This window comes from Molothrus aeneus, chromosome 6 (assembly GCF_037042795.1).
Source record: "Molothrus aeneus isolate 106 chromosome 6, BPBGC_Maene_1.0, whole genome shotgun sequence".
In the NCBI taxonomy this organism is placed as follows: Eukaryota; Metazoa; Chordata; class Aves; order Passeriformes; family Icteridae; genus Molothrus; species Molothrus aeneus.
In genome coordinates this window covers 56,047,068-56,074,660 of record NC_089651.1, presented here as the reverse complement: position 1 = coordinate 56,074,660, position 27,593 = coordinate 56,047,068, and the positions used below count along the sequence as shown (strand labels likewise).

Sequence of the window (27,593 nt, the reverse complement as noted above, 5' to 3'; positions counted from 1 at the left end):
TCCCAGCCCTGCTCCAGCCCTCCTGGGTCACTGGAAATGGGTTCCTCTGTCAGTGTCCTCCTCCTGCAGTAGTTAAATATGTTTTCTCAATGCAGTGCTTTGAAGGTCAGCAGCTGATGGAGTCAGTATACATGCAGAATTTTCCTATCAGCACATAGTCTTGTTTCTCTGGAGAAAATCTGTTTCAGGAAGTGCCTCAGAATTATTCTATTCTAGTGAGGCTAGAAATAATCCATGCATCCAGAATTAGATGCTGCTGCATATGTGCCTCAATGCCCAGAAAAGCTGGTGTGACTCATGATGTGGAAAAGACGTGGGGGAGCTTAGAATCCCAAAATGCAACCATGAGGCTGCTGGAATGAATCCCTCTACCAACACATTTCTCTTTCATCTCTGTGTCTCAATTTATACAGCTTTGGGGGAAGCTGGCTGTTCTGAATCCAGACACAAAGACTCCTGGTCAGATGAAAACTTGCCAATGTTTTTTAGTTCAGAAAGTCTTCCAGAAACATTTTTAAGTGGAAATTCTATTTCCCGTACAATTGAAAATTCCCATGATGAAATTTCAGTTTTGTTGGGGAAAAGGTTATCTTCTCTACCATTTTCATGAAATTCAATTCTAGGATTTAATGGATCTTCAGGGCCAAGACTGAAGATAGGAAACTTGAGGTCCCTTTTTATTAGTAGCTTTGTTGGTGGGTTTTAGTGAGAATGAGATTTTTCAGACTCCATAGGAATGTGTCCACATAGCCCAGGGTCCCCCAACTTGTCAGGTCTCCCAGCTCCAGAGCACACACTGCCTTGTTTCTTCCAAAAGAAAAGGTCAGATGCTAAAGAGCCTGCAAAACATTTTAGGTTTTTCTTTCAAAGTATTTTCTCTAAAGAGTATTTTCAGTATGGATTTTGTAATGTCTAATTTTGTCATGGAAGGCAAAGCCCTGTTTCTGCCCACTTGGAGGTTTAAGTAAGTTAAAACATTTCCATAACTTTCAGATACAAGACCTGGAACACATTTTGGAGGATATTACTGAGAATGAGAACAAAGCCCAGACTCTGCACAGCTGGCTGGAAGCTCAGAGTGACCGACTGAGATCCTTACAGACCCCAGCAAGTCTGATCTCTGCACAGAACACCTTAGATGATTGCAAGGTAAAGCATGACATGAGTGGTGTTACTATAAAAGCCCTATTTAGCCCACCTTGCTGAATCCAGACTAAGGAACTGCACAGATTTTAACAGAAAGAAATGTGAAGGAAGTTGCCATTTCCCAGAAGAATTCTCCAGTGTCATTTTAATTAAACCATGTTGCATTTGGGTGATAAAGAGCCAGAACCATTTTTAATGTGAGTGGCTATTCTGTGGTTTTTTTCCACCAATTGAAGATGCATCTGCTGTTGCTTTGTGGTATTTGGAGTATTGTGCAGCAATATTGAATTCTGAGATACTTCCAATAGAAGTAGTTCTCAGTTCAGCACAGCCATGGCAGAAATTATGAATTCCATTAGTTTGAAGAGCTCTGTGATGGAAGTGTCATGGAAACTACTCAGTCCCATTTGGACAAATAGCAACTCTCTCTACTTCTGCCCTAGACTGTAGTGTAGTCTCTCTGCAGCAGCCTCAAGGATCTGAGTGTCCTTTGTTATGTTTTTCTAGGCATCAGATCCCTCAAAATTAATACAGGTGGCAGCCAGCTAATAACTGGTTCCTGTTACTCTGACAGTCTGCTGTTTTCATTCAGTACAGTGTTCCCTCTCTATTTTTTAACACGGAATATTTGTTCTTTCATTGCCATGGTTACATCTCTCTCTTGTAGTAGGCTGCTTTTATTGTCTGGAGTGCTCTGTTACACACTGAGTTACTTGCATCTCTGAAATGTGTGGAGGGGCCAGAATAAAAGAAAGGCACAAGGGTAGCTTGGTCTAAACACTCTCCTGCTCAGAGCAACACACACTGCTAGGATACAGGTGGCTAAAATGTTTCATTAAAATTCATTTGGTCAATAAAAATGAGGTCCAAATTCAAAAATGTTTTGGGGACAATGAGTGAGAAGTGAAAAAAAGTCATAGCTTTAAGTGTAGCATTATAGGAAAATGTTGTGGCCCATTGTGGGTATGGATAGTTCCTCACATTGTAAAGAGCTCCCTGCTGAACTTTCCCCAGCATATCTAGTCTCTCATAATCTTGCTGGTTGTGCTGGGGAAGGAGTCCCAGGTATCTCCATACATTGGAGATTGTTCTCACTTGATTTCACTGGAGGTTATTTCAGTGGAATTTCTGCCATGGAGGTCCCTCTGAGGGAAGGGACAAACTGAAAATAACTTTCCAGAAGTTGTTAGGATGTCAGGGACTCGCTCATTGCAAAACCAGTTCCTGTCTTACCTTTGCATGACTGAAGAATTACACAAAATTGATTTTAAAGTAGGAATGTTTACCTAGGCTCCTCACACAGAAGTTTTTTTTTTATGATCTCATTAAAAGATCTTGCTTATCTTCTTTTTCCCATTATTAGGAGCTAGAAAATCAACTCACGGCTAAATCCAAAACTCTTGATGAGCTCAAACAGAGTTTGGCTTCGAATGGTAGTGCAGAACAAACCCCAGAAGCTCAGTCTCTGAGGATAGCTGAGCTGTGTGAAATGAAGGACAGCATTGTAAACCAGGTAAAAGCCTTGCTTGTGTTCAGGTTTCCTACACTGCATGTTCTGACCACCAATGTCATTAATCTTCTTCATGGGATGGCAGGAGCTGGTACAAAAAAGATGCAAAGTATTCCTTACACTTTACCTTCCTAAGAATTCCATTTTAAGTCTTTACTGTAAGGTAAATTAATGTATTTCCAAAATTGAGAGAGAAAAATTGGTCTGATTTTGAAGCAGTTTGGGTACAAGAGGAGGAGGAACAGATCCCCATTTGCAGCTTAAGAAAATAAAGAAAGAGCTCTACTATTTTTCTGTCAAGCTGCAAATAGAAACCTTAAACTTTCTTACTGCATCTCCTTCTCTTTCATACTCTGTTCTTTCTCTCTTGTAGTACAACTGTTGGAAGCTGCCTACTCTGGCCCTGTTCTCACTGCAGCTTTTCCACCTCCCAGTTACTCTTTCATCCACACACCAGGGTGGCTTTTGCCATCATCAAATCCTGTGTAGTTTCCAGTTGCTTCAAGGAGAGCTTGGCAGATAGGTTTCCCATGCAAACTGACTCCCCAGCAGTTTGTATTTATAGTCACAATATCTTTATAATTGGAGCTGATCATTTTTTTAATGTGGATGTAATTCATAGGTGCAGGAGAGATAATAACGAACACATTTAAAGATTTGAATCTGTGATAATAAATAACCACATACTGTAGAGAATTATACATGATGGAGTAGTAGTGTTTCTACTTAAGATTGCTTTTACTTTTTATTACAGATTCCTTGCTTTTTTCCCTCAGAACTTTGTGAAAGCTGAACCCTTTTGCTTGAACTCTTCCACAGGAGATGTTGATCCAGTATTGATCTGCTGCTTCTTGGTTTAGGTTTCAGCAGAAAGGATGTGACTGTTTCTTACCAAGAAAGCAGGAAAATTTATGTTTATGTACATGATGAAAGCTTTTCCTTCTGATGTATAGCTGGGGGTAGAAATTGGCAGGATTGACAGACAGCCTGGTGCTTTTTCTCTTCTTACAGTCACTGTGGGTCATGTCAATTTTGGGGATTTTGTGACTAAAGTACCGAAGTTGCAAACTTCAGGTTGTTCTTGGGGCTGAGCTCTCTGTGAGTGCAGTGAAAGAGCGAGTGCAGGTTCCTTCCCACGGGTGACTGCTCACATCAGAACCAGGCAGAGATTTCTAATACAGGGCTAAGGAGATGGAATACCTTGATTAAATTGTCCGTGGGTTGAGCTCAAGCCTGTGAGTCTGGGGCCCTGAGACATTTCTTGGGAATGATGCCTTTCCATCTTCCTTGTGTGGGCAGTAATTAGCTACAGGCTACAAAAAGCAATTAGAGATTCCTCCCACTTGTACCATGATTCAAAAGAGAATAGGGATGATTAATCCACCAGCCTGTATGTGCCTGAAACTCGGGTACCAGGATAAAATTATCTATGCAGTGTATTTAGGGTGAACTACGGTGTGAACATTTTTTCATCTTCCATTTTGTGCCTGCATAGTCAGAACCAAAATCTGACATCTGGCTTTTGTCAGGTCTCACGGAGATGTGGTTGTATGTCTGCCTGGTGTTTATGCTTTTCTCCAAGCATGACTCAAAACAGGTATTGAACTAGGTGAATGTTCTGTCTAACCCAGGACATGCCTTATGTACTTCCCTGAAAAAGAAGGATAACAATGATGGAAGGAGGATTGTGGTTTTGTGTTGGCAGTGTCTAGGAGCTTCTGGCAAATGGAAGCCATGCCTGCCCCTTGTAGATTAGACAACTGTAATAATGAAAGAGACAGAAAATAAAGGGGATATCCATCATCAATGAAAGGGACAGAAAATAAAGGGAATATCAGTCATTTAATTTTGTATGAAAATCCTGAACTTGCCAGCTTGGGGTCCAGGTGGGCCTGCATTATTAGAGCACAATGGCATAAGAGGGATGACAACTCTCAGAGTATTGCAGCAGTGGCTTCTTCTATGCAAACCAATTTCTGTTCAAATTGTCCTTGAAAGGAAGCTTGATCTCTGGATCAAACTATCTGCTTCCTAAGAAGATGAAGGCTTTCAACTTCCTCTCACTTCAGGTTGATTTTGGCAGGAAGAAATAAGCAGTTCATTATTTCAGTACTTCCTGGGGCGTTCTGACAGAATAGTGCCACCTTGACCTCCAGTGAAATTTTGATTTCTAGCAAATTCTTATGCTTCACTCTAGATATGGTTTTTGAAGCCTGCATAATTCCTTACAAAAAGTATAGTAAAATACTCCAACTTGGCAAATTCTTGTGGATTGTCATGGATTGAGCATTGAGTTTAGATTTCTAAGTCAATTTAAAGGTGATTTATATGTCAGGACTACCCAAGAAATATTAACAAAAATGGTTTGTCTGCAGGTTGCACAGCTGAAGGTCTCAATGGAGTCAATACTGGAGCAGTGGAGAGCATATGATGAGATTTATGCAGAAGTCAGCTTGATGACAACAAGATATTTGTACTGCATAGACCAGTGCAAACCTTCTGAGGAAGAAGCTTCATTGGAAGCTTTGAAAAAACAGGTCAAAACTCTCCAGGTAAAGTTGTCTTATTTCTGTACTTTCTTCTTTCCCTTTAGGCAAACAAACTCCATTGAAAAAAAGACTGAAAAAATTATCTGAGCAACTTTTTCTTTCCTATAATGACACTGAAGTTAGTGCAATATTGCTATTTTTTTATCTCCAGAGGCACTTAGACTTCTTATTTTATGTAGTGCATAAGTTCAGCTTGAGTGCAGTTGAGGTACAAGGTTCAAGAAAAATGCCCACCAAGTCTTTTCCTCCCTTGCACCTTGTATTGATGCTGAGCCTGGCATTTCTGCTTGCTCCAGCACCAGTCCAACTATTCTGTCACCCTCCAGAGAGCTGGAGTCTCCTGCACAGCCTCTGAATGAGTCAGAATGCCAGACATAAATGCTCTGGATCCTCCTGCTGCTGTGCTTGGCTGTTGCAGAGTCCAAGTGGAGCATCTGGATTAGGCTGTTAGGCTGGCCCTGGGTCTGGGCATTTCACAGCTCTGGCTAAAATCCCCTTTCCTGGCTCTAAATGAGTGTTGAAAGGCTGTGCAAGCACTCCCTCTTTTCCTGTAAACAAGGCCTGAATTGGGTTTTATGGAGTTGTATCAGAAGTGGTGCAGGACAGACTGAGGCTGTGAGTGCTGGGTATGGGACTCTTGGCAGTAAACCCTGCACAAGTGCTTCCCACCCTCACCTGGGCTCATGTTATAAATAAATGGAACTGGGCACCTTCTCACCTCCTTCCTTCAATCATGTTTACTTTTAACCTGGAGCAGTTCACAAATATGCTGTAATGGTTATATCAGGAGAGGGAGCTTGCAGCTGAGGGCAGGAGATATCAAGCCAGCTTTACTGCCAGTAGAAACAGTGGCTTAAAATAAAAGCACTTTTGGTTTCTAGCAAATGAATTTATTCAGTTCAGAGGTGTGGGTTTGCTAAATGAGCTTTTTCTTTAACAGCCAATAAATTATCTCAGTTCAAAACAGGTCTCCTGAATTATTTTTTTCCTATTTCACCTCTCTTAGCTTCCTGATTTTTAGGAATTGGTGTTACATTTTCTGCAAACATTTTAATCTGTGCTGCAGAAGTATGGCATTATTGCTGCCCTATCCTTACTAATCTATAGGGGAAGTTACACTTAGGTCATTTATCCCCCACAATTAATTGCAATAATCCATTCTGCAGGCTCTTCAAGATGAATCAGAGAGCAGTGAAGAAAGTTGGGCCAAGCTCCAGGCTGCTGCCAGTAACCTGAAGAAGAGCTGTTCTCCCTCCTTTGCTGAGATTATTGACCAGAAGTGCATGGAGGCACACACTAGGTAAGCCTGCAAAATCAGACCCCAGTTATTAGAATTCAAAAAAACCCAAGTTTTTGAGGCAGGACTCAACATCTGTCAGATTTTCAAATCTATACTAATGCATCTCACCTGTCTAAGGGCATCTCTGTGAGGAGTAGAGTCACAGACTCATGGAATGGTTTGGGTTGGAAAGACCTTAAAGATCATCCAGTTTCAACCCCCCTGCCATGAAAAGGGACACCTTCCACCAGACCAGGTTTCTCCAAGCCCCATCCATCCTTGAACACTTCCAGGGATGGGGAACTTCTTGTGCCTTTTACCTGCATGCTTTTCATGTGATGGGTCCCACAGCACAAACTGTGGCTTTCAGGAACATGGGTGTGGATGCAAAGCAGCTCCCTCAGGAATCCTATGCCAAATCACATTCTGCAGGAGAACCTACTGGGAAAACACTCTTAATCTTTTGGTATTTTGGCAGGTGGAACTCAGTAAGTGAAGACATCACAGATCAGCTGCGGGCAGCACAGGCAGCTCTGCAGCTCTGGGAGCCCTTTGAGGCTCTGTGCTCTGAGACAGCAGCCAAGTTACAGCAGTACAGCCAGCAGTGTGCTCAGCTCTTGGATGCTCACCTGCCTGAGGAGAACTCCATAGAAACCCTGGAGCAGAGGATACAGGAGATGAAGGTACATGAAGTTTCTGCTGCTGAGTACAAACCAAGATTTATTTTTGAGAAACAAGGCAAAAGAATACCAGCAATCCAGTCAGTGGAAAAGATAAAATCTGTGGGTTTCTTCCATGAACAGGCACCTTTGTATTTTCTTTAAGCACTTTGACCAGAGACCAAACCTGAGCTAGTGTATGGTGAGAAAAGAGCAGAAGGGAGTCATATTCCATCTCTGCCACTTCCTGCTCTACACAAAAGATCAGGCCTGTGTTGGAAGGAATCACTGAAAGAAAAATTATTTACCTTATGGGGAGGAGGAGTAATATCTACAAGAACAATAGCTGAGGGAAAAAAGAGCAGTTTTCCTGAGCACATCATCATCCTGAACTCTTCCACAGCCTTCAAATTGTTTTAAATTGGATTTGGTGTTGTGTTTTGGTCTGGTGTGATGAGTTCTCAGATTCCTGAGCTAGTTAGATTACTCTAAATGCTTTTGACTTCGGGCAAATGAGATCTGATGCTGAAACCACACAGCACATTGGACTCTATCAGGCAGCAAAGCTGTCATTAGGTTCTGACATTCTTGGTTTCTTCAGACTATGATAAAGAAATATAATAATCCTTATGTCAGGACAGAGCAGTGATTCATTGTGCTTTATGAATCTCTAGCCATGAATTGGAAGAAGTGCAGAGTATTCCATTTTGCATGTGGCCTTGAATAAGAAACTTTACATTACAGGGAAAAGAACTCCTGTATCTTTCTTTGTCAGAAAAAAAAACTGACAGCAGCAAAGCCTAGACCAAAATGTTTTTACTTTTTTCTGATATACTAATGGCTGTGACAGAAATTCACCAATATGTCAGCAAAAAGGAATTGCATTTTCTGGAAATTTTTGGGAAGAGTGCTACACCTACTAAGCAAGGCATGGCCACCTGAATGGCATTAGCACTGCAGACCCTGTCTGCAGTGTGTGTGGGTAGAACACATGGAATTTATTGGGGTTTTTTATTTAGTGGTGAGTTAAAAGAATGGGGATCAATGAAATGGCATATGAGTTATGTGTATTTGAATATACATGTGCACAACAAAATTTTATTTTAATCCCTTTAATCTTTTCCTCTCTATATATTAGGAAAAATTATGGTTTTATGGATTTTTGCCACCACAAAAACTGAAAAATAAATTCTTATATAGAGAAGAAGAAATTAAAATGGGTTCTTTATTAAATGGGTGGAGTGGTATTTTATAATATGATCCTTTCAAATAAAGGGGTCAGGGAGCAAGGATCATTTTGCTTTTTAGGGAAATGTTCTTTGCTATTCATCAGAAGACTTTGCTCATCATTCTCAGAAAAGATAATACATAGTGGCAAATTTCAGGGGGTTTCATGGCTAAAAGTAAATTTCACTTGTCAAAAAAAAAGAAAAAAATCAAGTACATTGAATGAATCTAAAATCACTCCCTTTGTTCTTGTACTGCCTTTAGAGTATAATTTTATATCTTTCTTAATAAAGGGGAACAAATAGAACCAAACCCATAGTCCTCAGTCACTGAGGGATCCAAAGTACTGGTATGGCTGTATCTAAATAGCATTCCTCATCTGCAGCATGGGCCAGTTCCTCCATCTTCTAGTGTACACACATCTTGTAGAGAGGGATATCCCAGTTTCCCTCCCAGATTTCCTCTGGAGCAGCAGTATCCCACTGCCTGAAGTCACTGGTGGTCCATTGAACTTTGAACTGTGCCTTTCCCAGCACTGCACTCAAAGGATGCAATTCCCATTATCCTCCAAGTAAAAGACTGAAGCTTTCACCACAGCTGAGCTTGGCTCCCAGATGGGCTCAACAAAAAGAGTTTAGTTACAGCAACAAAAGATGCCAAATGAAAGTGGCACATGAATGATGATCTGATTCATTTACTGACTTTTTTTTTCCCTTTCCCCTTCTCTCATCAGAATTTACAGCACGGCCTTCAAAACCTTGCAGGATGCCGAGCCCAGATTTATTTGCAGGCTGACAGGATAAAACAGCAGGCTGGGACAGCTGCTGAGGCCATTCTGATGGAGAAGCTGCAGCCATTCCAGAGAGCAACCTATTTGGAAAAGATGCTGCAGAGGAAGTTGGATGAACTTCAGGTATTTATTTTGTTTAATATTAAATTAGCTGTTAGTGTGGGGTAACTTCCCTAGAGTCCTGTGTGAGCCACATTCCTCATTAGAGCACTATAGTTCTTGAACTGAAATTTCAATTCATTAAAACTCACTATAGTTCTTGAATTGAAATTTCATTAAAAATTGAAATTTCAATTCATTAAAACTCAACAGGATGATAAACTATCTGAAGAAATAATACATGAAGCCAGAGGGACAGGTGAAGGATTTCACCCTCACCTGCTTGTGTTGCTCTAACAGCCTCTGTCACTGGGCCTGTTACCCCAGGACCCTCAGATGATTAAAGATTAGGAAATGTATTTTTATTTTTTTGAACATTGAAGTAAGCTGTGAACTTTCTCAGCTCTGCCTTGAAAAAAAATCATGGGCTTCAGTTTTCCTTGGGAAGAGTTCATGTAGTGAACCTAAAACCAAACAGAGAACTGTGACCATTTGATGTAATTCTGAGGACCAGATTCACATTCCTGTTCAGGCCAAGTGGGGAGAGACCTGGATCCAGGAGCTCTGCTCAGAGTAGTGGAGGATTCACTTCTCCTCTTCACAGATATTCCTGAGAAAGCTTCCAAGCAAATGTACTGCTGGACATTTACTGATACAAAATTAGTCTGTTCCTATGGAAAAAGTCTGGTTCCAATGAATTGTTCTGTTTTAAAGTAAATCCAAATTCATCAAGATATTTGAAGCCAGCTCTATTTATGACTCCATCTACCAGCACAGTTAATGGCTGGAAGCCAGAAATCTTTGTAAAGATAACAGGTTTCTCATATTCCCTGTGAACTTCTCACTGCATGAAAAAATGCATTTCTGGCTAGTCATTTTCTCTGGTTTAACCCTGTGGTATTACCACAGCAATCTCTCTCCACACACCAGTTTTTGCCATTCATCCCTTAAAAAACTGTTGTGTAAGTGCTGTCAGAGATGTGGAGTTTAATTCTGGAAAGAAATAAAAACTTTTCCCAGTGCTGTTCTGCTAAAGGAAAGTTGAAATCCAGCCCTACTGATTTCTCCAAGAGCTCATGTAAGCTGCACAGCTTTGGTTGTGCAAGACTTGTGAGTACCTCAAAGGAAGCTCATTTTCACAAGTTTCCCCCCTCTGATAAGCTGAGTTTTGACTTTCACAATAAGTTAAATAGCACAAAGTTACAAAAGGTATCACAGAAACCCCTATTCCTTTCACATCGTTACAGCTGTCTCAGAATTTGGAGATTCTGTTTCTTGCTCTCTGCTTTGGGTTAAATTTTCCCCTTGTCCCATTGAAAAATGGAAAAAAGTTCAATAGAGAGTTATAAATACATTAGAGTTTAGGTTTAATAACTGTTTGTTTTCCTAAAATATTGCTTATTGCTCCTTTTTGTCTACTGAATAAGAGTAATACGTAGTAACTAATGTAAATTTTCAATATTCACCCCAGTTCAATCTTTTACAACTGGAGGATTTCAACAACTGCCTGGAAACACTGGAGGGTCGTGTCAAGAATTGCACAGACACCTTTGATAGCCTCTGTCTAGAGGAAGGAGACAACTCAGAATTGCTCATGGTATGTTTGCATTCCCAAATACAAAAAGATATTACTCAGCTCTTGCCCACTTCAAAGTGCCCTTTGTGTCCTGAATGTCACAGTTGCAGCACTTCAATCAGAGTAACTATAGTTCAGCCAAAACACAAAAAGCAATGATTAAAGTTTAGAAACTCTAGATCTGCATTTCAGGCCAAATGCCTGCATGGAAGGGAGGAAAATCACCAGATTTGGGGTTGATTAGAGATCTTTTTCCCCAGCTTTTGCTCTGGAGCTGCCCTGTTTCCCTCAATGTAGGGTATGAGGTAAATGTGCAGGTTCCAGGTCTTGAGTATCTGTTCAGTACTGTTGGAAAAGTGAGCCTTATGTAAAAAAGTTATTACTTTTTATTCCCCTGTATTTTTTGAAGTTAACACAGAAATGTTGGGTGCTTTCAAGTTGTGAAGAATAAGCTTCTATACTTCTTTTACATGAAAGAAAGGCAGTACTTTTCTGCAATAATTTATTTTTTCCTTACTTCCAGAATCAGACACTGGAGCTTGCTGCACTTTCTCCAAGCATAGAGAGTTTGAATGAAGCAAGCATAAAGCTGCCACTCAATGACTTCACCCTGAAGAAAATGCAGAGCCTGACTCGACAGTGGAGTCAGAAAACAGCAGCTGCTCTGGAATGTTGCAGGTCTGAAATGCAAACAAAAAAAAAAAAAGACTAGTAACAATTCCCTTTTCTGTGATTGAAGTGAAAACCAAGTTAAAGCACAGAATATCTTGCAATCTGTTCTCAGCTTTCTCAGGGGCTTGCCAGGTGGAATTCTGCCCTTGCAGTTTACTTGATTTTTCAGTTGCTATTTGTATTCCAAGTCACTTAAAGCAAAAACCTGGATGTTTGTAGGGAAGGAATGGAGCAAAGTGCCAAGTGAAACCCCCATATGTTAATTTTAAAATAAATTTTAAAATATTTAAAATAAATTTCAAAATAAATTTCAAAATAAATATATAATAATTTTATTAATCACCACATTAGAGCACCTGTAAACATACCCTGAAAAAACATCCACCAACAGAAGTTTCTGGTTATTCATTTTGTTTTACAGTATGCTTGAGGAAACCCAAAATGATGAGAAGAAATTCTTCCAGAAATGTGAAAAGTGGATGAAATTCCTAGAAAAAATGAAAGAAGCCTTAAAAACAGATATTCCAGGACAGTTTGAAGAACTGCAAGAGCAACAGAGAGTATATGAGGTAAAGCTAAGTCTAAAAATGGAAGCACCATCTTGAATGATGAAGGCAGGGGGAAATCACTAGAAAATGCTGTGCCTTTTGAAATCAGATCTGGGCAGGATTTTACAGAGCATTTCACTCTTGAAACGCCTATTAGGGTAAAAACTCTGAAACGTGAAAATCCTTTTCCAAAGGGCCAGATCCCTTTTTGCAAGGATCAGACCTTTAGGAGTGCATCTTCAAGTGCTGTGTCATGGAAGTCTTAAATTTCTCCAACCCTGAGGAGTATTTGTCTGCCTGTCCCAGAACACTGGAGCCTGTGGCAGCTAACTGGATAGTTTGCTGGAGACCTAGCAGCAATCTTAACAGTTTCTGGAAGAAATGCATTTAAAATAGTGTTTTCACAGCATATTTCTGGTTTGACCAGTTGTTAGATTTTAGTGAAAAATCTGTTTTCTCAGGCCTTTTTCCAGACAGTTGCTATTTGTTACAGAGAAACAGTCAAAAAACTTTGGGTTTCAGATCTGTATCATCCAGCTCATGGTGGGGTCCACTATCACATATGTGCAAATTCCTCCTGGTACCCAAAAACTGTGGATTCTTAGGATGCATTTGACATTAGCAAATGAAAAGAATAGTTTTCAGCTTTTACAATTAAATAAATGCTGTCACTCTAGAGGAGCAGAAGCAGCTTTCATAGCAAAGGTTGTTCACTGCATGGTTAAAACTTGTTCCCTTGGTATTTTCAGATGCTGGAAACTGAGATTTCCATAAATCAGCAAACATTTAATTCTATCATAGAAAAAGTTCTACTCTCCTTGGAATCTGGAGAAGCAGAGAAAAGGTACTTTATTTGGTTTTCTCCTTAAGATCTTGGTTATTTAGTGAATATGCTGTATTCCTTGGAATTGGTATTGAATCTTTGCTCTTATGAGGACATAAATCCAAATTCTTAGCTGGGTTCACTCTTTGAATGATCACCTGTCACATTTTGCAAAAGCATGAGAAGGTGCAGTGAGAAAGAAACGCAGATGACCTGGCCAGACTGCATTTGGGATAGTAACAGGCTGGGCTGAAAGCAAAAATAATTGCTCCTGAAGAGGAGTCTTTTGTTCTGTGCCTGTGGTTGAGAAGCTGCCTGCCCACAGAGCATAATGAGGATGCTGCATGTGAGGGATGCTCTCCCTCTTCCTGGAGCTCTCTGCTTCTCAGAGTGCAGAGGTGTGGACTGTCCACATTGCTCCTGGCACACATGGCAGGCATTGAGTCACTGGCCATGAAACCCCAAACCTGTTTACCTGTTTTTTATCAGTATGATCTTACACCTTTCTCTTAATCAATGTAGCATGAGAAACAGCAGGTAATGTTTGTGAGCAGGAGTTCAGCTGCCTCAGGTGTTTGGGGTGAACACATTTCCCTCCCTGCCAGATCCTGCTGCTTCCAGAGACTTGGCAGGACAGTGTGTGTGCTCCCCTCAGACATGCCAGTATGGAATCCATAGCTTGGCTTAAAGCTGCCAGGGAAGGTAGGGCTGTACTAAGCTGAGCTGCTGGATTTTGTGTTTGGAACTACCATACAAAGGCAGGGGTTTGTGTGAGAGTGTAAATCAGGAACAGTGGCCTCCTGCAGAGAAGCAGAATTGATAGATGGGGTTGCCTTAAACAACCAGCCAGATCTGCTGGATCATCTGACCATGTTGAAGAAGAGGACAAAATAACTGCTTAAATGGGTTCAATAACTACACAATTTTCCATTGTGCAGATCAATTTTGCAGTGTAATCAGCGACCTTGTCTCACTTGGATTGACCTTTTTGTTCTCCAGAGAAGTGTTCAGTGCATATTGTGTCTGATTGCTGTATTCTGTATGTTGCTATACCACAATTGCAAGATTGACTTGCCTTAGCCTCTTTTGTATCATGTAAAAAGTTGTTTGGGTTGCTTAAGAGGTGGAATACAGGGAGCAGGGCTGAACTTAGGGCTACAAAGAGCTTCCTTGGATTGCTGGGTATTATAATTAAAAAACAACTTTGCAAATGGAGCTCCATCGCAATTACTGTAATATGCAGCCTTGAGATCAAAATAAATTAACACTCAGCCCTTGTAATTTTCAGGACAGAGTTTATTTCCAAGCTGACACTGCTGAAAGAGCAGTGGCAGAATGTTATCCGGATGGTTCAGCAGAGGAAGAAGGACATTGATGGACTCGTGAGCCAGTGGCAGCTCTTCAGGAGTTCCCTGCAGAGCCTCAGCAGATTCCTTGATGACACAAACAGCTTCCTTGCAGCTGTGAAGAGCCAGGACTGTTATAGCCTTTACCAGCTTAGAAATGTAATTCATGATTTCAAGGTACTGTGTTTATTTCTCATAACTCTAAAATACATGGGCTTTTTCCCTTAGACTGAAACAGCTTCTGTCCAGTCAGGCAAAAAGCTTTAAAATCACACACTTTCTTGGAAGAGAAATGATTGGTGATACTTTTTCCTTAAAGCTGAGCACAGGTAAGAAAGCAGTGACATTGCAAAAGGCTCATTATACTCAGAAACTTCTTGATCAGCACAGCCATTTAGTAGCCTTGCATGCTTTAAAAATCTTATGGATATGAAAATGGCAATTCAGGGTGCCAGATGAGACAGACACACTAGTTAGCAGGTAAGCTCTAGGTCTGTGTACACCTTACTGACACGACTGCTGAATTCAGGACTTTTATTTTGCCTGAAGAAAGGTACTTATGTGGCAAGACAGGCCATACAGATCCTGTGTGTGCAAGGATGGGCAGGAGAGGCCAGAAACAAAGAAAAAGCAAAGGAATCTCTTCACTCCAAGATGTACAAACCTTATGAGCAATTCTTCAGAACAGTGGGTTCTGCATTTTACATGCAGTGGAAAAAAAGATTTTCCTTTGTTAATTTTGGATGTTTTGGTTTTGCATTTAACTGTGGATCTCTTTGTTTTATAGGAAGGTAGAAACAAGCAGTGAACTTGATGGTTGCATAAGGCAATCTAAAACCTTTAAAATCAGACTATTGAATGCTATTTGCACAGTCCAAGATTTATATTGTGTTCCCACACACCTAGTGTTGATGGATTAACACATTACCAGTATTCCATTTGGTGCTTGCCCTTTTTATTTCATCTGTACCTGCTGTGTAAAGGTGATTTTCAGTAGATTTTACAACTTATTGCTCATGCTTTTTTTATTAGTGAGAAAAGCCAGAAACTCTTCTTCCTCCTACTCCAAATTGCCCTTTTCCTCCTGCTGCTGTTCTACATAAAGAAACTCTGATTATACCTCCTTGTGTTAGGGATCAATTTGTTGTGGGCAAATTATTATTGATGGCTTACTTCACTTGGAGTGCATCATGACTAACAGGGCTGTTATCTCTGAAGAAATGAGCCTAAGATGTTGATGTTAGAGGTGGTCACAGAGCTTAGTTTGTATTTTTTGTTCTGAATAACTCACACAACTGAATTTCCATCTTTTTTTGACTGCTACACTTTTGGTCTGGCACTATAGATTTGGTCTGGGGAAAGCTTTTGTGGAGTTTTATAAATCAAAATATCAGAGAAAACACGATTTTTCTGAAATCAAAGAAGCACATAGGAGATCTATTGATTCATCTTTCACAACTGTGAACAAAGCTGTACCTTCTGAGTCATCTTCCCAAGTGAAATACCAAGAAAGCACTTCTGGAACTTCCTAAGAACAGCTTTTTTTTCCTTTTCAAGAGTAAGGCAGTGATCCTTCAGAGGTGGCAAGCGATGTACACCTTGGTCATCGACGTTGGGGAGAAGCTGCGCGCTGTCTCTGATCCCAACACCAGCGCTGCCCTCCAGGAGGAGCTCAGCCAGCTACAGCAGTGCTGGGGGAAAACCCAGGCCCTGCTGGAGAAGAAGAAGATGCAGTTCAGTGGCACCCTACAGGTAGGTGATGCCCTCCCCACCTGCTGCTCTGGCCTTGGGTCTCAGGAGCTTCCCTGTCCCACCATCTCCAGGCTGAGCTGCTGCTCGCTGCAGGGGTACTCTGAGGGAAGTGCTGTCATGTGTCATCAGGGCTTGGGGAATGTTCAAACTGTGGTCCCCTGATTCTCCAAAGGAAATTGAGTTGGATTCCATATGTTGCTACAATGGATGTTTCTGCTCTGATTGTTCTGAAGCTCCCCATGGCCTGGAGCTCACTCCTGCTTTGGGCTGTAAAGCTAAAATTTAGCTTAGAGTCAACATGACTTGTTCCTCCTCATGTTGTTCAGCATATAAATAGAAGGGCTGGTCATATTTATTTCCTTACAGCAATGAATTTGCTTTCATGGCTAGGTAGAACATTAGGTATGTCTTAAAATTGAATACTGTCACTGATACAGTCCAAAAACCATGCTTAAAGCCTCTTGGGTTGAACAAAACCAGGTGAGCAGAAATGCTCTCTGAGCAAGGCTTAAATAAGAAAGGCTTGAAGTTCTGTAAATCCAAGCACCAAAGTCTTGTGGGTGGCACTATGTATCAAAAAAGAAAATTCAAAAAACCAGAGCACAAGATAGATTATTTCAATAGGTTGAAGATGCTATTTTGTAACATATCCATGTGGTTCATATGTTTTGATAAAATATCCTCACCTTTTGTATTTCTTTGGGTCTCCCTGAGCAGACTTATGACCGCTTTGAAAAGCAAACCAAGGAACTGGAAAGCAGACTGCAAGAGCTAAAGGAGAAAGTAAAAGATCCACTCCATGTTGAACATGAAGAGCTCCACAAAGCCAAGGAACAAATTAAGGTATGAACAGCTATATTGTATTTAAATTTATGTAGTCTTTGCACAACACCTCATCCCTGTAAAATCAGTTTTCCCTCTTACTTCCTCTTCAGTGACACTGAATTTCTCTTCTTTATACCATCCTGATTGCTGCCCATCTCCAAAGTCCAGCTGATCAAGAAGATTGAGTAGTAGTAGGGTTTGGAATTTCTTTTCCTGCTTCTGCTCCCTTTACAGTCTGAATTTATAAAATAAATAGTTTCTCAAATAAAAGGGAAAAAGCTCCCTTCTCTCAGCTCAATTGGCTGTTTTCCCATGACTGAATCTCCCTTTTTGTTTCCCAATCCATTTTGCACATGGAGCTCCTCAGGCAAGAGACCTTGTAGTTCTGCAAAGCACCATACATACCTGCAGGATGTGGGAATAATTAAAGAGAAGAAAATTAAGAGTAAGGGAGTGGCAAAATTCCTTGCAGCCCATAGTGCACCATGAAAATTAAATGGCAAGAAAAGCATTTCCAAGGAATAGGAGACATTTTGTCTGGAGTGGTCAGTCTTTCATCATCCTTTTATGAAGTGAATTGTTGACCTATGTAGTGGGAACAAATAAGCTTATTAACAAGCCAAGGCTTTGAACTCATTATCAGCTGTCTGAAATCTTCTTTATGAGTGCTGGCTGCCTTTCCCACAGCAGCAGCCTTGCTGTAGCCCTGACTAATCTGGGAGATGGAAGCACACAGCTTCTGCCTCTTATCCCAGCAAGAGAAATTCAGCTGCAGAGGCAGCAGGGTCAGACAGTGCCAGTGCAAGTGCTGCTAGTAGGTGTTGTAGTACAATAAAGGACTAAAATGGCATGGCATGCTCTTCCTGCTGTGCACTTCTATCTGGAATAAAGCTATTTGTCTTTCAGCCCTGGACCTTACACGAGGCTAGCAAAGTCCCATGAAATGCCATAGTTAACTCTGTAATTGCTCTGGATTTGCCCCTTGTTAGGAAACATAAATGCAAGTGTGCACATCTATAGGAGTACTGTGATCTCAGGTAAATTTTAGAGTCAGGTTTATTTGATGTTTTCCTCTAGTGTTGAAGCTGGATCCAAGACCTGTGAAAATCCTCACAGGGTTTAGACCCAGCACACTTCTGACACAAAGACACACAGTTTTTTTCCCCTTCAAAATGAGACAAACTGGATTCTCTCTAAGAGGTTGTTTTTTTTTTTTTTGTTGGATGAGCCAATTACCCTTCCCAGCAGCTTTTTTGCAAAATGGGACCTAGGACCTTGTGTGTGTAGACTGTCATATTCCCCAGCTGCATGCAGTGGTACCTCTGCCTTTTAGGTGACAATTTTAACAGTGTTAAGGAAAATGTGTAACTTACAATAAAGAGAAAGGGGAGTTGAGGGAGCAAAGCAAAAAAAAAGAGCCTGTTTTCTGTGAACAAGCAGTTTAAAAGCTCCACGTTCCTCACAAATCTGAGGAAGTGCCTATGACATCATTCATTAGAGAAGGCAACTGATTTAAATCTTTTTGTGTGTTTAGAAAAATAACCTGAAACTGGAGCAAATGCAGGTGGAAAACAACTTGTCCAAAGCAATTATAACACAAATAGGGGAAACCCTGAACAAGCAGGCATATGCTGGCCTGGGTGTGAGAGCCCAGATGCTGCCCTGGAGCATGGGGAGCTGCCAGGGCCAGGCTGCATCCCAGCACTTTGGGACGCAGGGATGGTACCAGTGGGTCAGTGGGGCACTGCCATGGGCTCCAGTGGGGTTCCAGTGGGGTTCCAGTGATCTCCCAGGGATCCTGGCCAGCCCAGCCCCGGCAACACAGACGGCTGCACATTGCCTGCTCTCCTCCCCCACAGGCCAGGCAGGGGATTAGCCAGCAGGTTTGGGAAGCCGAGGAGCTTAGTGCCAAGGCTTGTGCGGGTGCGTTTCCATGCAGGAGCTGGAGCAGTCGCTGGCAGACTGGGCCCACGACATGAAGGAGCTGCAGGCCATGAAGGCGGAGCTGGCACACCTCATCCTCACCGAGGACATGATGGTGCTCAAGGAGCAAGTGGAGCATTTGCACAGGCAGTGGGAAGAGCTCTGCTTGCGGGTGAGTGTTCACCTCCTCCGGGCTGGCTTCCCTGGGGCCGGCAGGGAAGGGGGAGCAGGGCAGGGCTGGGGTTTCTCCTGGGGCAGGACTGGGGTTTCTCTGGGGCAGGACTGGGGTTTCTCCTGGGGCAAGCCTGGGGTTTCTCCTGGGGCAGCACTGGGGTTTCTCCGTGGCAGCACTGGGGTTTCTCCTGGGGCAGGGCTGGGGTTTCTCCTGGGGCAGCACTGGGGTTTCTCTGGGGCAGGACTGGGGTTTCTCTGGGGCAGCACTGGGGTTTCTCCTGGGGCAGCACTGGGGTTTCTGTGGGGCAGGGCTGGGGTTTCTCTGGGGCAGGGCTGGGGTTTCTCCTGGGGCAGCACTGGGGTTTCTCCTGGGGCAGCACTGGGGTTTCTCCTGGGGCAGCACTGGGGTTTCTCCTGGGGCAAGGCTGGGGTTTCTCCTGGGGCAGCACTGGGGTTTCTCCTGGGGCAGCACTGGGGTTTCTCTGGGGCAGCGCTGGGGTTTCTCCTGGGGCAGCACTGGGGTTTCTCTGGGACAGGACTGGGGTTTCTCCTGGGGCAGCACTGGGGTTTCTCCTGGGGCAGCACTGGGGTTTCTCTGGGACAGGACTGGGGTTTCTCCTGGGGCAGCACTGGGGTTTCTCCTGGGGCAGGGCTGGGGTTTCTCCTGGGGCAAGGCTGGGGTTTCTCCTGGGACAGGACTGGGGTTTCTCCTGGGCTCAGCCCCTCTGGCACTTCTGGGTGGGAATGGGGCTGCTCCCCCACAGCCAGCCCGGGGCGGAGTTCACCCTTTGTGTCCTGGACAACAAAATCCTGCCCAGGGTTTTGTTGCAAACCCTTTGGAAGAAGTGACTGTGTAACCCTGTGTAAGACTGTGTCTGCACAGAGCCAGATACAGCTGTTTTCTGGAATAGGTGCCTTTGTTCTTGGCTGCCAAAGGCAGGGAGGGATAAGCACAGGAATTGCCCGAGGGCATGGAGCAGGGAAAGGAAGAGGGAAGTTGAAACAAAATGCCAGCAGAAAGGAAACTTAAATGTGTTTAAATGCTAACTCCTTGGGTTTGAACACACTGAGAACTGACTTATCTTCTTTGTAGCAGGAAAATGCCGTGAAACATTTGCATTCTTTGTGGCTTGTTGCTGTATTACAATTAATTTAGTGTTGTGTAAAATTGCTGGGGAACACTTACAGCAAAGTCACATGGACTCGATTCATTAGGTTATTCTGCAGTTTGAATGTGTGTTTCCTTTGCCCTGTTAACTGGATTGGAAGAGGTAAAATACTTCAGGGTCTTAAGTCACTCTGGGGGACTCTACACACCAGCAAGCCAAACTCTCGCATCCCTTTACTTGACAAGTAAATAGCTTTTATTTTACAGTTTGTGAAGAAGTATTGAAGCCAGTTGGGATTTTGTTTCTAACCCTTCCACAGGCAAAGGTCAAGCAATCTTGGTGGGGATGTTGCCAGAGTAATGAACAGCTGTGCTTATTTCACAAACTGTGTTGTGATGAAATGGTTATTTGGTTTGATTGGAAGAATTATTTTTCTTTTGCATTGCAATGAGAAAGAAGAATTTAATTTCTTAAACTGGACAGCTGTTCTACAACCAGTGTTTTCTCTGCTATTTTTTCTGAACTCTGAAAATAATTCCAGAGACATCCTCTCCCCTTCTGAGAAATACAAGCCATTATTTTTAAAATTAAAATGCCTGAATCATTTTCCTAATGGAAATCTGTAGTTAAGCCTATAAATGAGAGAACTTTGTTGTTTTTCATTCTTTTTGTGAGCTACTGAAGCCTGCTGTCCCCACTGTGTTGAATAGCCCTGAATGTTAAAATTTTTTATATGTGCTCCACTACAGTCTATCCAAGTAGTAATTTCCTGTAGTAATTTAAGATCAGATTTTATTCAAAATTTCCATTTTAATTTCCTGAGGGAGCAACGTTGAGTTCAGTCTGTCTTGGAGGCAGGAAAGAGGTGACAGTAATGTAACTGTGTTAGGCACACAAAATCTGTAGTGGGAGGAATCTCTTGAGTGCTGTAGGGAGGGAGATTCTGAATGTTTGCACAGCCTTAATGAGCCTCAGGAGAGCCCACAGTGGTGCTCAGTGCTGGACACAGGCTAGGAGAGCAGACTTTATCAGCTCCCTGTTGGCATGACTGCTTCATTTTGGATAACAAAGTAGAGTCAAGATGCATTGTGTGGAGCAAAGTGTGCAGAATAAATGCAGGGAGGTGAAAGAGCTGCAGCTGTCACAGCCCTGGGGCAGCCAGATGCCTGTGCTCAACTGGACAGGGGCAGAGGGAGCAGATGCACTCAAGGGATTAGCATTTACAGAGCTGCCCTTGCAAGGTGCATGTAGGTCACAGATTTAACCATCCATCCCAGCCAGCATCTCCAGGGATGTTATTTTAGCCTCCCTTTGGAATGCACATGATGCTCACACGGTGGGTGCAAAATGGGGGTGGTACCAGGGCAGCTGGGCAGAGGAGAAAGTACTCAAAGCAATGGCTTGAAGGGTTCATGTTCCTAGAAGCTTGTCTGGGATTTTTTGGCTTGTTCCTGTTTTTTACTCTCAGCCTGTGTGGCTTAGCCAGCTAAGATGTGCTTCTTGCTGTTAAAATCCTGCCTTGCCTCATTCTGGGCAGGCAAGCATGGAGTCAGAATCACATCAGCACTTAGAGCTTGTTTTGCTGACAGGCAGAGTCTGTTCTTCCACTGACCAGGTAAACTCATCTCCACACATGGGATAAGCTGCAAGTGGTAAGGAAGGATGAAGGGTTCACCCTCCAAACCTCTGAGGCTGAGAGTACGTGGGAGTGTCCCAGAGCAGAGACACTCTTAGAAACTTCCTGAGGTTCCTGGCATCTCCAGGCTTTTTCCTTTGGAGGACTTGGGAGATTGTTTCCCTGTGTCCCAAGACAGTGCTTTCATCCTCATCTCTTTGCTTAGATTGTCATGAAGGATTCAGAAATCCCTTTCAGCTCTTCATCCCCTCCTGGAAAACAAGTGAGAATTTAAGGGACAAAAGCAATGTGGTAGGAGATGGCTTGGTGCCTTCTCTTTTGATCCTGGTGTTAACATGGAGCTGGCCTTGCTTCCACACTACACATTTAAACTTCACTCTGGGGTACAAAATAGTGTTAGATATTAGTCTAGAAGAATCAGTAATGGAAATTTGAGGAGTCATATGCTGTATAAAGTGCATGTGAGATGTGAAGAGGGAATATTTCCTGCCATAAGGAGACATTTAGAGTGACCATTTACAGCCAAGATAAACAAAATGTTGTGCACAGTCTTTAGACAAAATTTATTGGTGAGAATGAGGGGTTACTTGTATCTCTTGCTTCAGTAGAGCTTGAACCATTTTTCACTTCCTTTGTCCCATATATCCTGGTACAGGAATCCATCAAGGTTAATAAATAAATACATATTTAAGAGCCCTAGGCTAGAGACAGGTGCTATTAGCTAGTTAGAAGTGTGACCCTGCTTATTTCTGAGATATTGGAGCAATGATAGTAACTCTGCTTTTTCAGGCAGTCTCAGACCTTAATTGCACTGTCTAGACAATTTGTTTATCCATCCTGGAAAATATATTTTTGATGGGGGAAAAAAATCCATAGTTTTCAATGAAAAAGATAGATTCTTGCTGCTTATTTTTTGGAAATTCTCCAATTACTGCTGGGCAAATGGAAAGAAAACAGGGAGGCTTTTATAGAGATTAAATAATTGCAGTCAGTAGTTACAAAGTTTCTCTTAGGGTGGCAGAAAAATAAGAACTTACCTAGGTGTTATTTCTCTTGTGTTATATGTGGGGCCATACTAAACAGTATGTAGCAATTATGTATTTTATATTCCTTCTGTGTTTGACATTTTCAGGTTTTCACTGAGTAACATTTAAATTATTATATAAGCACATTATTTATAAAGCTGTCACTTAGTTTCTTTCTTCTGAGGGAGAGAATCTGGTATTTGCTAGTCAACTTTTTGCCCTGCAATCCAAAATAAGATGTAATAACAATCTGCTTGATGGCTTTGGAAAGGAAGGTAGGGTACTTGATAACTGCTCCTGCAAAATGGAATAAGATCAAATGCAGACTAGAAATTAGAAGGCTCATAATTGCTGGTTTCCTTCCAGAAAAAGCTGTTGCTAGAATTTCTTGTGTGTGCTTTTCCACAGGTGTCCCTGCGGAAGCAGGAGATCGAGGACAGGCTCAACGCCTGGATTGTGTTCAATGAGAAGAATAAGGAGCTGTGCTCCTGGCTGGTCCAAATGGAAAGCAAAGTGTTGCAGACTGCAGATGTTAGCATTGAAGACATGATAGACAAACTGCAGAAGGTAAGTAGTAATGCCACTTTTCTTCAGTTGCAGGCAGATAACTCATTAGAGAGGCACCATTCCTCATGCATTCCTGGCTTCTTGGAAGTGATACATGATGTAAAACCAACACACACAGGCTTTTGTGAGATGAGCTTTTCTATCATTAGCTCTTCTTGATACTCAGATTTGGAGCTTAAAGCAGAGCAGAAATGCTCTGGACTGCATTTAGTCAGTGTGAGCTGTGGTGATGGGGTCTGGGCTGTTGGGGTTTTGGGGCACACCCAGCACTGCTCAGAGTGGTGTCCTGGGAGCAGCTCACTGCTCTCACCACCTCCATCATCCACACAACTGGTGAGCAGAGGGCAAAGAAAAGATTGAAGGATGGGGTAGGTCTTATGCCAGACAAACAAGAAGTTACCACAACCAAAATAAAACCTAATTCTTCCCCTTCCCCCATGGTAGTCAGTGCATTCTAATATTTGTGTATTAACTTGATTTTAAAGAAAATCAACCATTATTGTTCTGCTGTTCTTCCCCCATGGCTAAAATGTCTCTGTATCTAATCCCACATCTCCTCTGGATAACAATGCCAGCAAAATAAAGCCACCCTAAACTCGGATTTGGGTTCTTTTGAGGTAGCTTCATTGAAAAATGATGTTAAATCAGGAAAACAACAGATAAAATTAGAACATTCAATAGCTATTCTTAGGAATACTTACTCCTGGCACTTGCAAGTCTTTAAGCTGCTTACTTTTTCATAGATTGTGAGAGGGCTTCTTCATTGAGGTTTTCTTTTTGTTTTTAGTGAGAGCTCTATGTGCTAATGTAGAAACCTCAGCCAAACCTGACTTCACATCACACACGTGGGAAAAGAAACACATATTTTTGTTTTGGTATCATTGTTTTGTTTTGCCCTGTAATTAAAGCAATGTTTGTGTATGTTTATCAGGACTGCATGGAAGAAATAAACCTGTTCAGTGAAAATAAGCTTCACTTGAAACAAATGGGTGATCAGCTAATCAAGGCTAGCAACAAGAGCCGAGTTGCAGAAATAGATGATAAACTGAACAAAATCAATGATCGCTGGCAGCACCTCTTTGATGTCATTGGAGCACGGTAAGAAAATTATTTTCAATGTTTTATGTGAGATAAAAGTCAGAGGTTTGTGTCCTTGAGCATCAGAAACAGAGTGACATGACTTTCCAGTTAAGTTGGAATTTATTACTGCGAGTCAAGCTGAAGGGAATGCTTTTCTTTTGTAACTTACTGCTTTATTATGACACCAAATATCTTAATTTATCTAATGGTTGAGGGCAGGGTGTAAGAATTCATATGAAATAAAATTTTAATGATGGGGGCTTTGTAAAAGGAAGAGTCAAAGTGATCTCTCCATTCCATGTGTTGAATTGCAACCTAATTTTAAGCCAGCATAGTAGTTCATTTGGGCTTTTTAGGAGAGCCTCCTATTTTAACACAAGCCTCTCTTTCACTCTGTGTCTGAAAGCACAGAATTTAGGAATAGACTCTATTTTGTCTCTGTAGACAGATTTACATGATAATGTTCCTTTTTTACATTCACAAGTGTTTGAAATTTCATTTAATACCAGTGCTATTTCTTTACTCAGTCTCCCTCCTCAAAACAACTGAAAGACCATATGAGTTCCTTTTAAATTCAGGATTTTCTGTATGATGGTGAAGTGAAAAATACTGTCAGTTGAAATGAAAACCAAAACCTCCACAGTCTAGGCAACAACCTCTTCTTAATGGATTAAGCATCTTTATTATACTTGACAGAGTTAAGAACATCATGATCATTTCAGTATTAGCCTTACTGAGACTATCCCATTTCATTGTTATCTCTGAGTTTCTGCCACAGCTTGGGAGGAGGATGCTGGGCTGGTCTTGCCTCCTGCCGAGTTTGTTGGTAATCCAGAAATAATAAGGCTAACACCAAATTGGTGTTGGTCTCAACTTCTTTCCCAAGGTTTTGTTCTGCCTGTGGTCCCCCACTCTGGGCTCTCAGCAGCTCTGTTGCTCAGTTAAATTTGGGACAGCTAATGCAGGTGGTTGTGCTGTGACAATGTAGTGCTAAGTGTGCTGGGCCTTAATCAGGAATGAGATCTGAATTAATGGTGACACAGGAGCTGTGCATGATTAAGCAGAAGCTGCCTGCTTAAGATCTGACACTGCAGATAGACTTGCAATGGCTGTCTCAAGGTATCTTTGTTTTTGATCTGGTGTAGGAAAGCAAGCTTCACTTTAGTAATATCACCTTTTCTGTTCTCATCTGATGGTAATGTGTCACTTTTAAAGCTTTTTAATGATCATTTTTTGTTCTGCTGTGTTTTGGTTTTGAATTGTAGCAGTTTTTAAATGCAGATTGAAATGCACTGTTTTAAAAGTGAGGTAAGCATGGCACATTTCTGATAATCTTTAGGAAAACATGCTAAAGAACTGGTGGGGCATTTAGAGAGAGATCTGGCAACTGTACTCAAGTACTCCCGTGACAAGGACTTGTCTACCTGGTGTATCTTAAATATTTACCTTCAGGCAAGTGTACAGTGGTGCTTTGAGGTACATTATTGTGGATTTGCCTAGAGCATCAACAAGGCTCCCAGTATTTGGTTTTTAAGTGGATATTGCAGCTGCTGGGGAATTGGTGTGATGCAGTATGAGTGTTCCTGTGTAATTAATTCCAGAATGTCTGTAATATGCCAGCTTCTACTTGTGATTTCCATCAATTTGATGCTCAGGACCAGGGTAATGAACTGGAAGGACCTGGCAAAATGTGATTTTAAGCAGCTCCCTTGGTGGCCTAAGATTATCAGGCAGCCCTGAGCGCTCTGCTGGTCCCCTCTGAGTTAATACTAAGAGAAGTTCAGCATATGGCAGTGTTTTGCAGCACCTCTCCTCCCTCACCTAATCCACCTCGCTGGGGCAGGCTCTCAGCTGCTCAGTCATGAGTAACCACCAGGTCAGACACAACAGACTCAGAGTATACTCCTAAGAGTTTATTTTGCCCTGTTGTAACCTTCCAACTTTCTGCTTTGAGTTTGCTGCTATGGTGCTGGCTTGCCACTGAGATTTGATGTCTGAAGGAATTAAATTAGACATCAGTTGACTGAAATGTTCACCTCACTGAGGTGTGCTTTGGGGCAAAGATGAGGCTCCTCCCCTGCTTTTGAGTAGCCTCTCTGAAGCTCAGGTGATGGTGGGGAGGCAGCAGCTCAACCCATCACCAGTGTGACACAAGCTGGGCAACTTTGAGGGAGAGCAGAGAGGAGCAAAGAGCCTTGGGCTGGAGGTGAAGTGACCTGTGAGTGTGGGTTGTGATGCCCTGTGCTGACAGACTGTCTCACTCCTTCTCAATTTGCTTTTGCAGAAACTGTTAAAAAAATTGTATTGAGGCTGTGTTGAAAGAATACATGTAAAGGATAGTGGCAGAATTTTGTTGTCCCTGCTGGATTAAGCCATCATAGTCCAGAGATCCTCTCACAGTGTGTGGAGGCTGGAGGGAATGGCACAGGGGCTGTGCATCCACTGCAGCCCTGCAGATGAGACTGGAGCACTGCACAAGTGCTGCCACATCTGCAGACCTCTGCAAAGCCCTTTTTATTGGGCACTGCTTCATTGCTTGGGGAAAATAAGAGGAATGGAGGAGATGCCTCTGGGAAGGAGTGCCAGAGGGCTTGGAGGGTGTGAGGGTAGGGGAATGCTCCTGGAGAGAAGTGACAAATTTTGACTGTGATGCAGAGAAAACCTTGTCTTTCTCCTGAAAAAAGAAGTTGCTTGTAGGAACTTATTTTCACAGCACATCCATGAAATGAGGAGGTGGTTTTGCTCCTATCTTTTCAGATTAGTAGCTGTGGCAAGTAAAATTGAAGTAAAAATTTTCTGAGGTTTTGGGTGCCAAATCTGTAAGCAAATCTGAAGCTCTTTTTTTGACAACTATTTCAACTCCAACAATTTCTTTTAAAGACACAATGAGCTGCTACCTTTATTTTTACTTGCACCCGTCTCCCAGTGGCCCACTCAGCATCACAGGGGCAAGGACCAAATTTCAGAATGTCTTCATGGCAGGCCAAGATTTGGGAAGGAGATGAACTACAGAGCCAGGCACTGAGTAGGAGGAGAAAATGTATATTGAATAGTTGTGTGTTCAAAGCCAATTCTTCATTTTTGGGCATTGAATCTGTCTTGTAGATGGGCATTTTTTGATCCTGTGGTACAAGAGTGAAAAATAACCTGTATCCACAAAAGAATCTAACTGAGATTTATTGCCAGCTTCAGTTCTGTGGTTGCTGATGTCCCCATGGCTGTCCCTGTGACCTGTGTAAGATTTTATCTTCTCCGCAGTGTAGTTATGGCTGTGTGAT

General features: G+C 42.2%; 1 protein-coding gene across 1 annotated transcript in view; it reads left to right on the top strand.

Moving 5' to 3' along the window:
• Positions 1-27,593, top strand: part of SYNE2 (spectrin repeat containing nuclear envelope protein 2) — a 158,870-nt gene that overhangs the window by 102,238 nt on the left and 29,039 nt on the right. The window contains exons 85-100 of the mRNA XM_066551868.1: positions 994-1,149; positions 2,510-2,659; positions 5,032-5,208; positions 6,372-6,505; positions 6,963-7,167; positions 9,104-9,283; positions 10,731-10,856; positions 11,359-11,513; positions 11,929-12,076; positions 12,805-12,899; positions 14,167-14,401; positions 15,782-15,976; positions 16,694-16,819; positions 18,741-18,896; positions 23,077-23,235; positions 24,167-24,333. Coding sequence (XP_066407965.1) covers positions 994-1,149; positions 2,510-2,659; positions 5,032-5,208; positions 6,372-6,505; positions 6,963-7,167; positions 9,104-9,283; positions 10,731-10,856; positions 11,359-11,513; positions 11,929-12,076; positions 12,805-12,899; positions 14,167-14,401; positions 15,782-15,976; positions 16,694-16,819; positions 18,741-18,896; positions 23,077-23,235; positions 24,167-24,333 — 2,564 coding nt within the window. The remainder of the gene's footprint in view (positions 1-993; positions 1,150-2,509; positions 2,660-5,031; positions 5,209-6,371; positions 6,506-6,962; positions 7,168-9,103; positions 9,284-10,730; positions 10,857-11,358; positions 11,514-11,928; positions 12,077-12,804; positions 12,900-14,166; positions 14,402-15,781; positions 15,977-16,693; positions 16,820-18,740; positions 18,897-23,076; positions 23,236-24,166; positions 24,334-27,593) is intronic.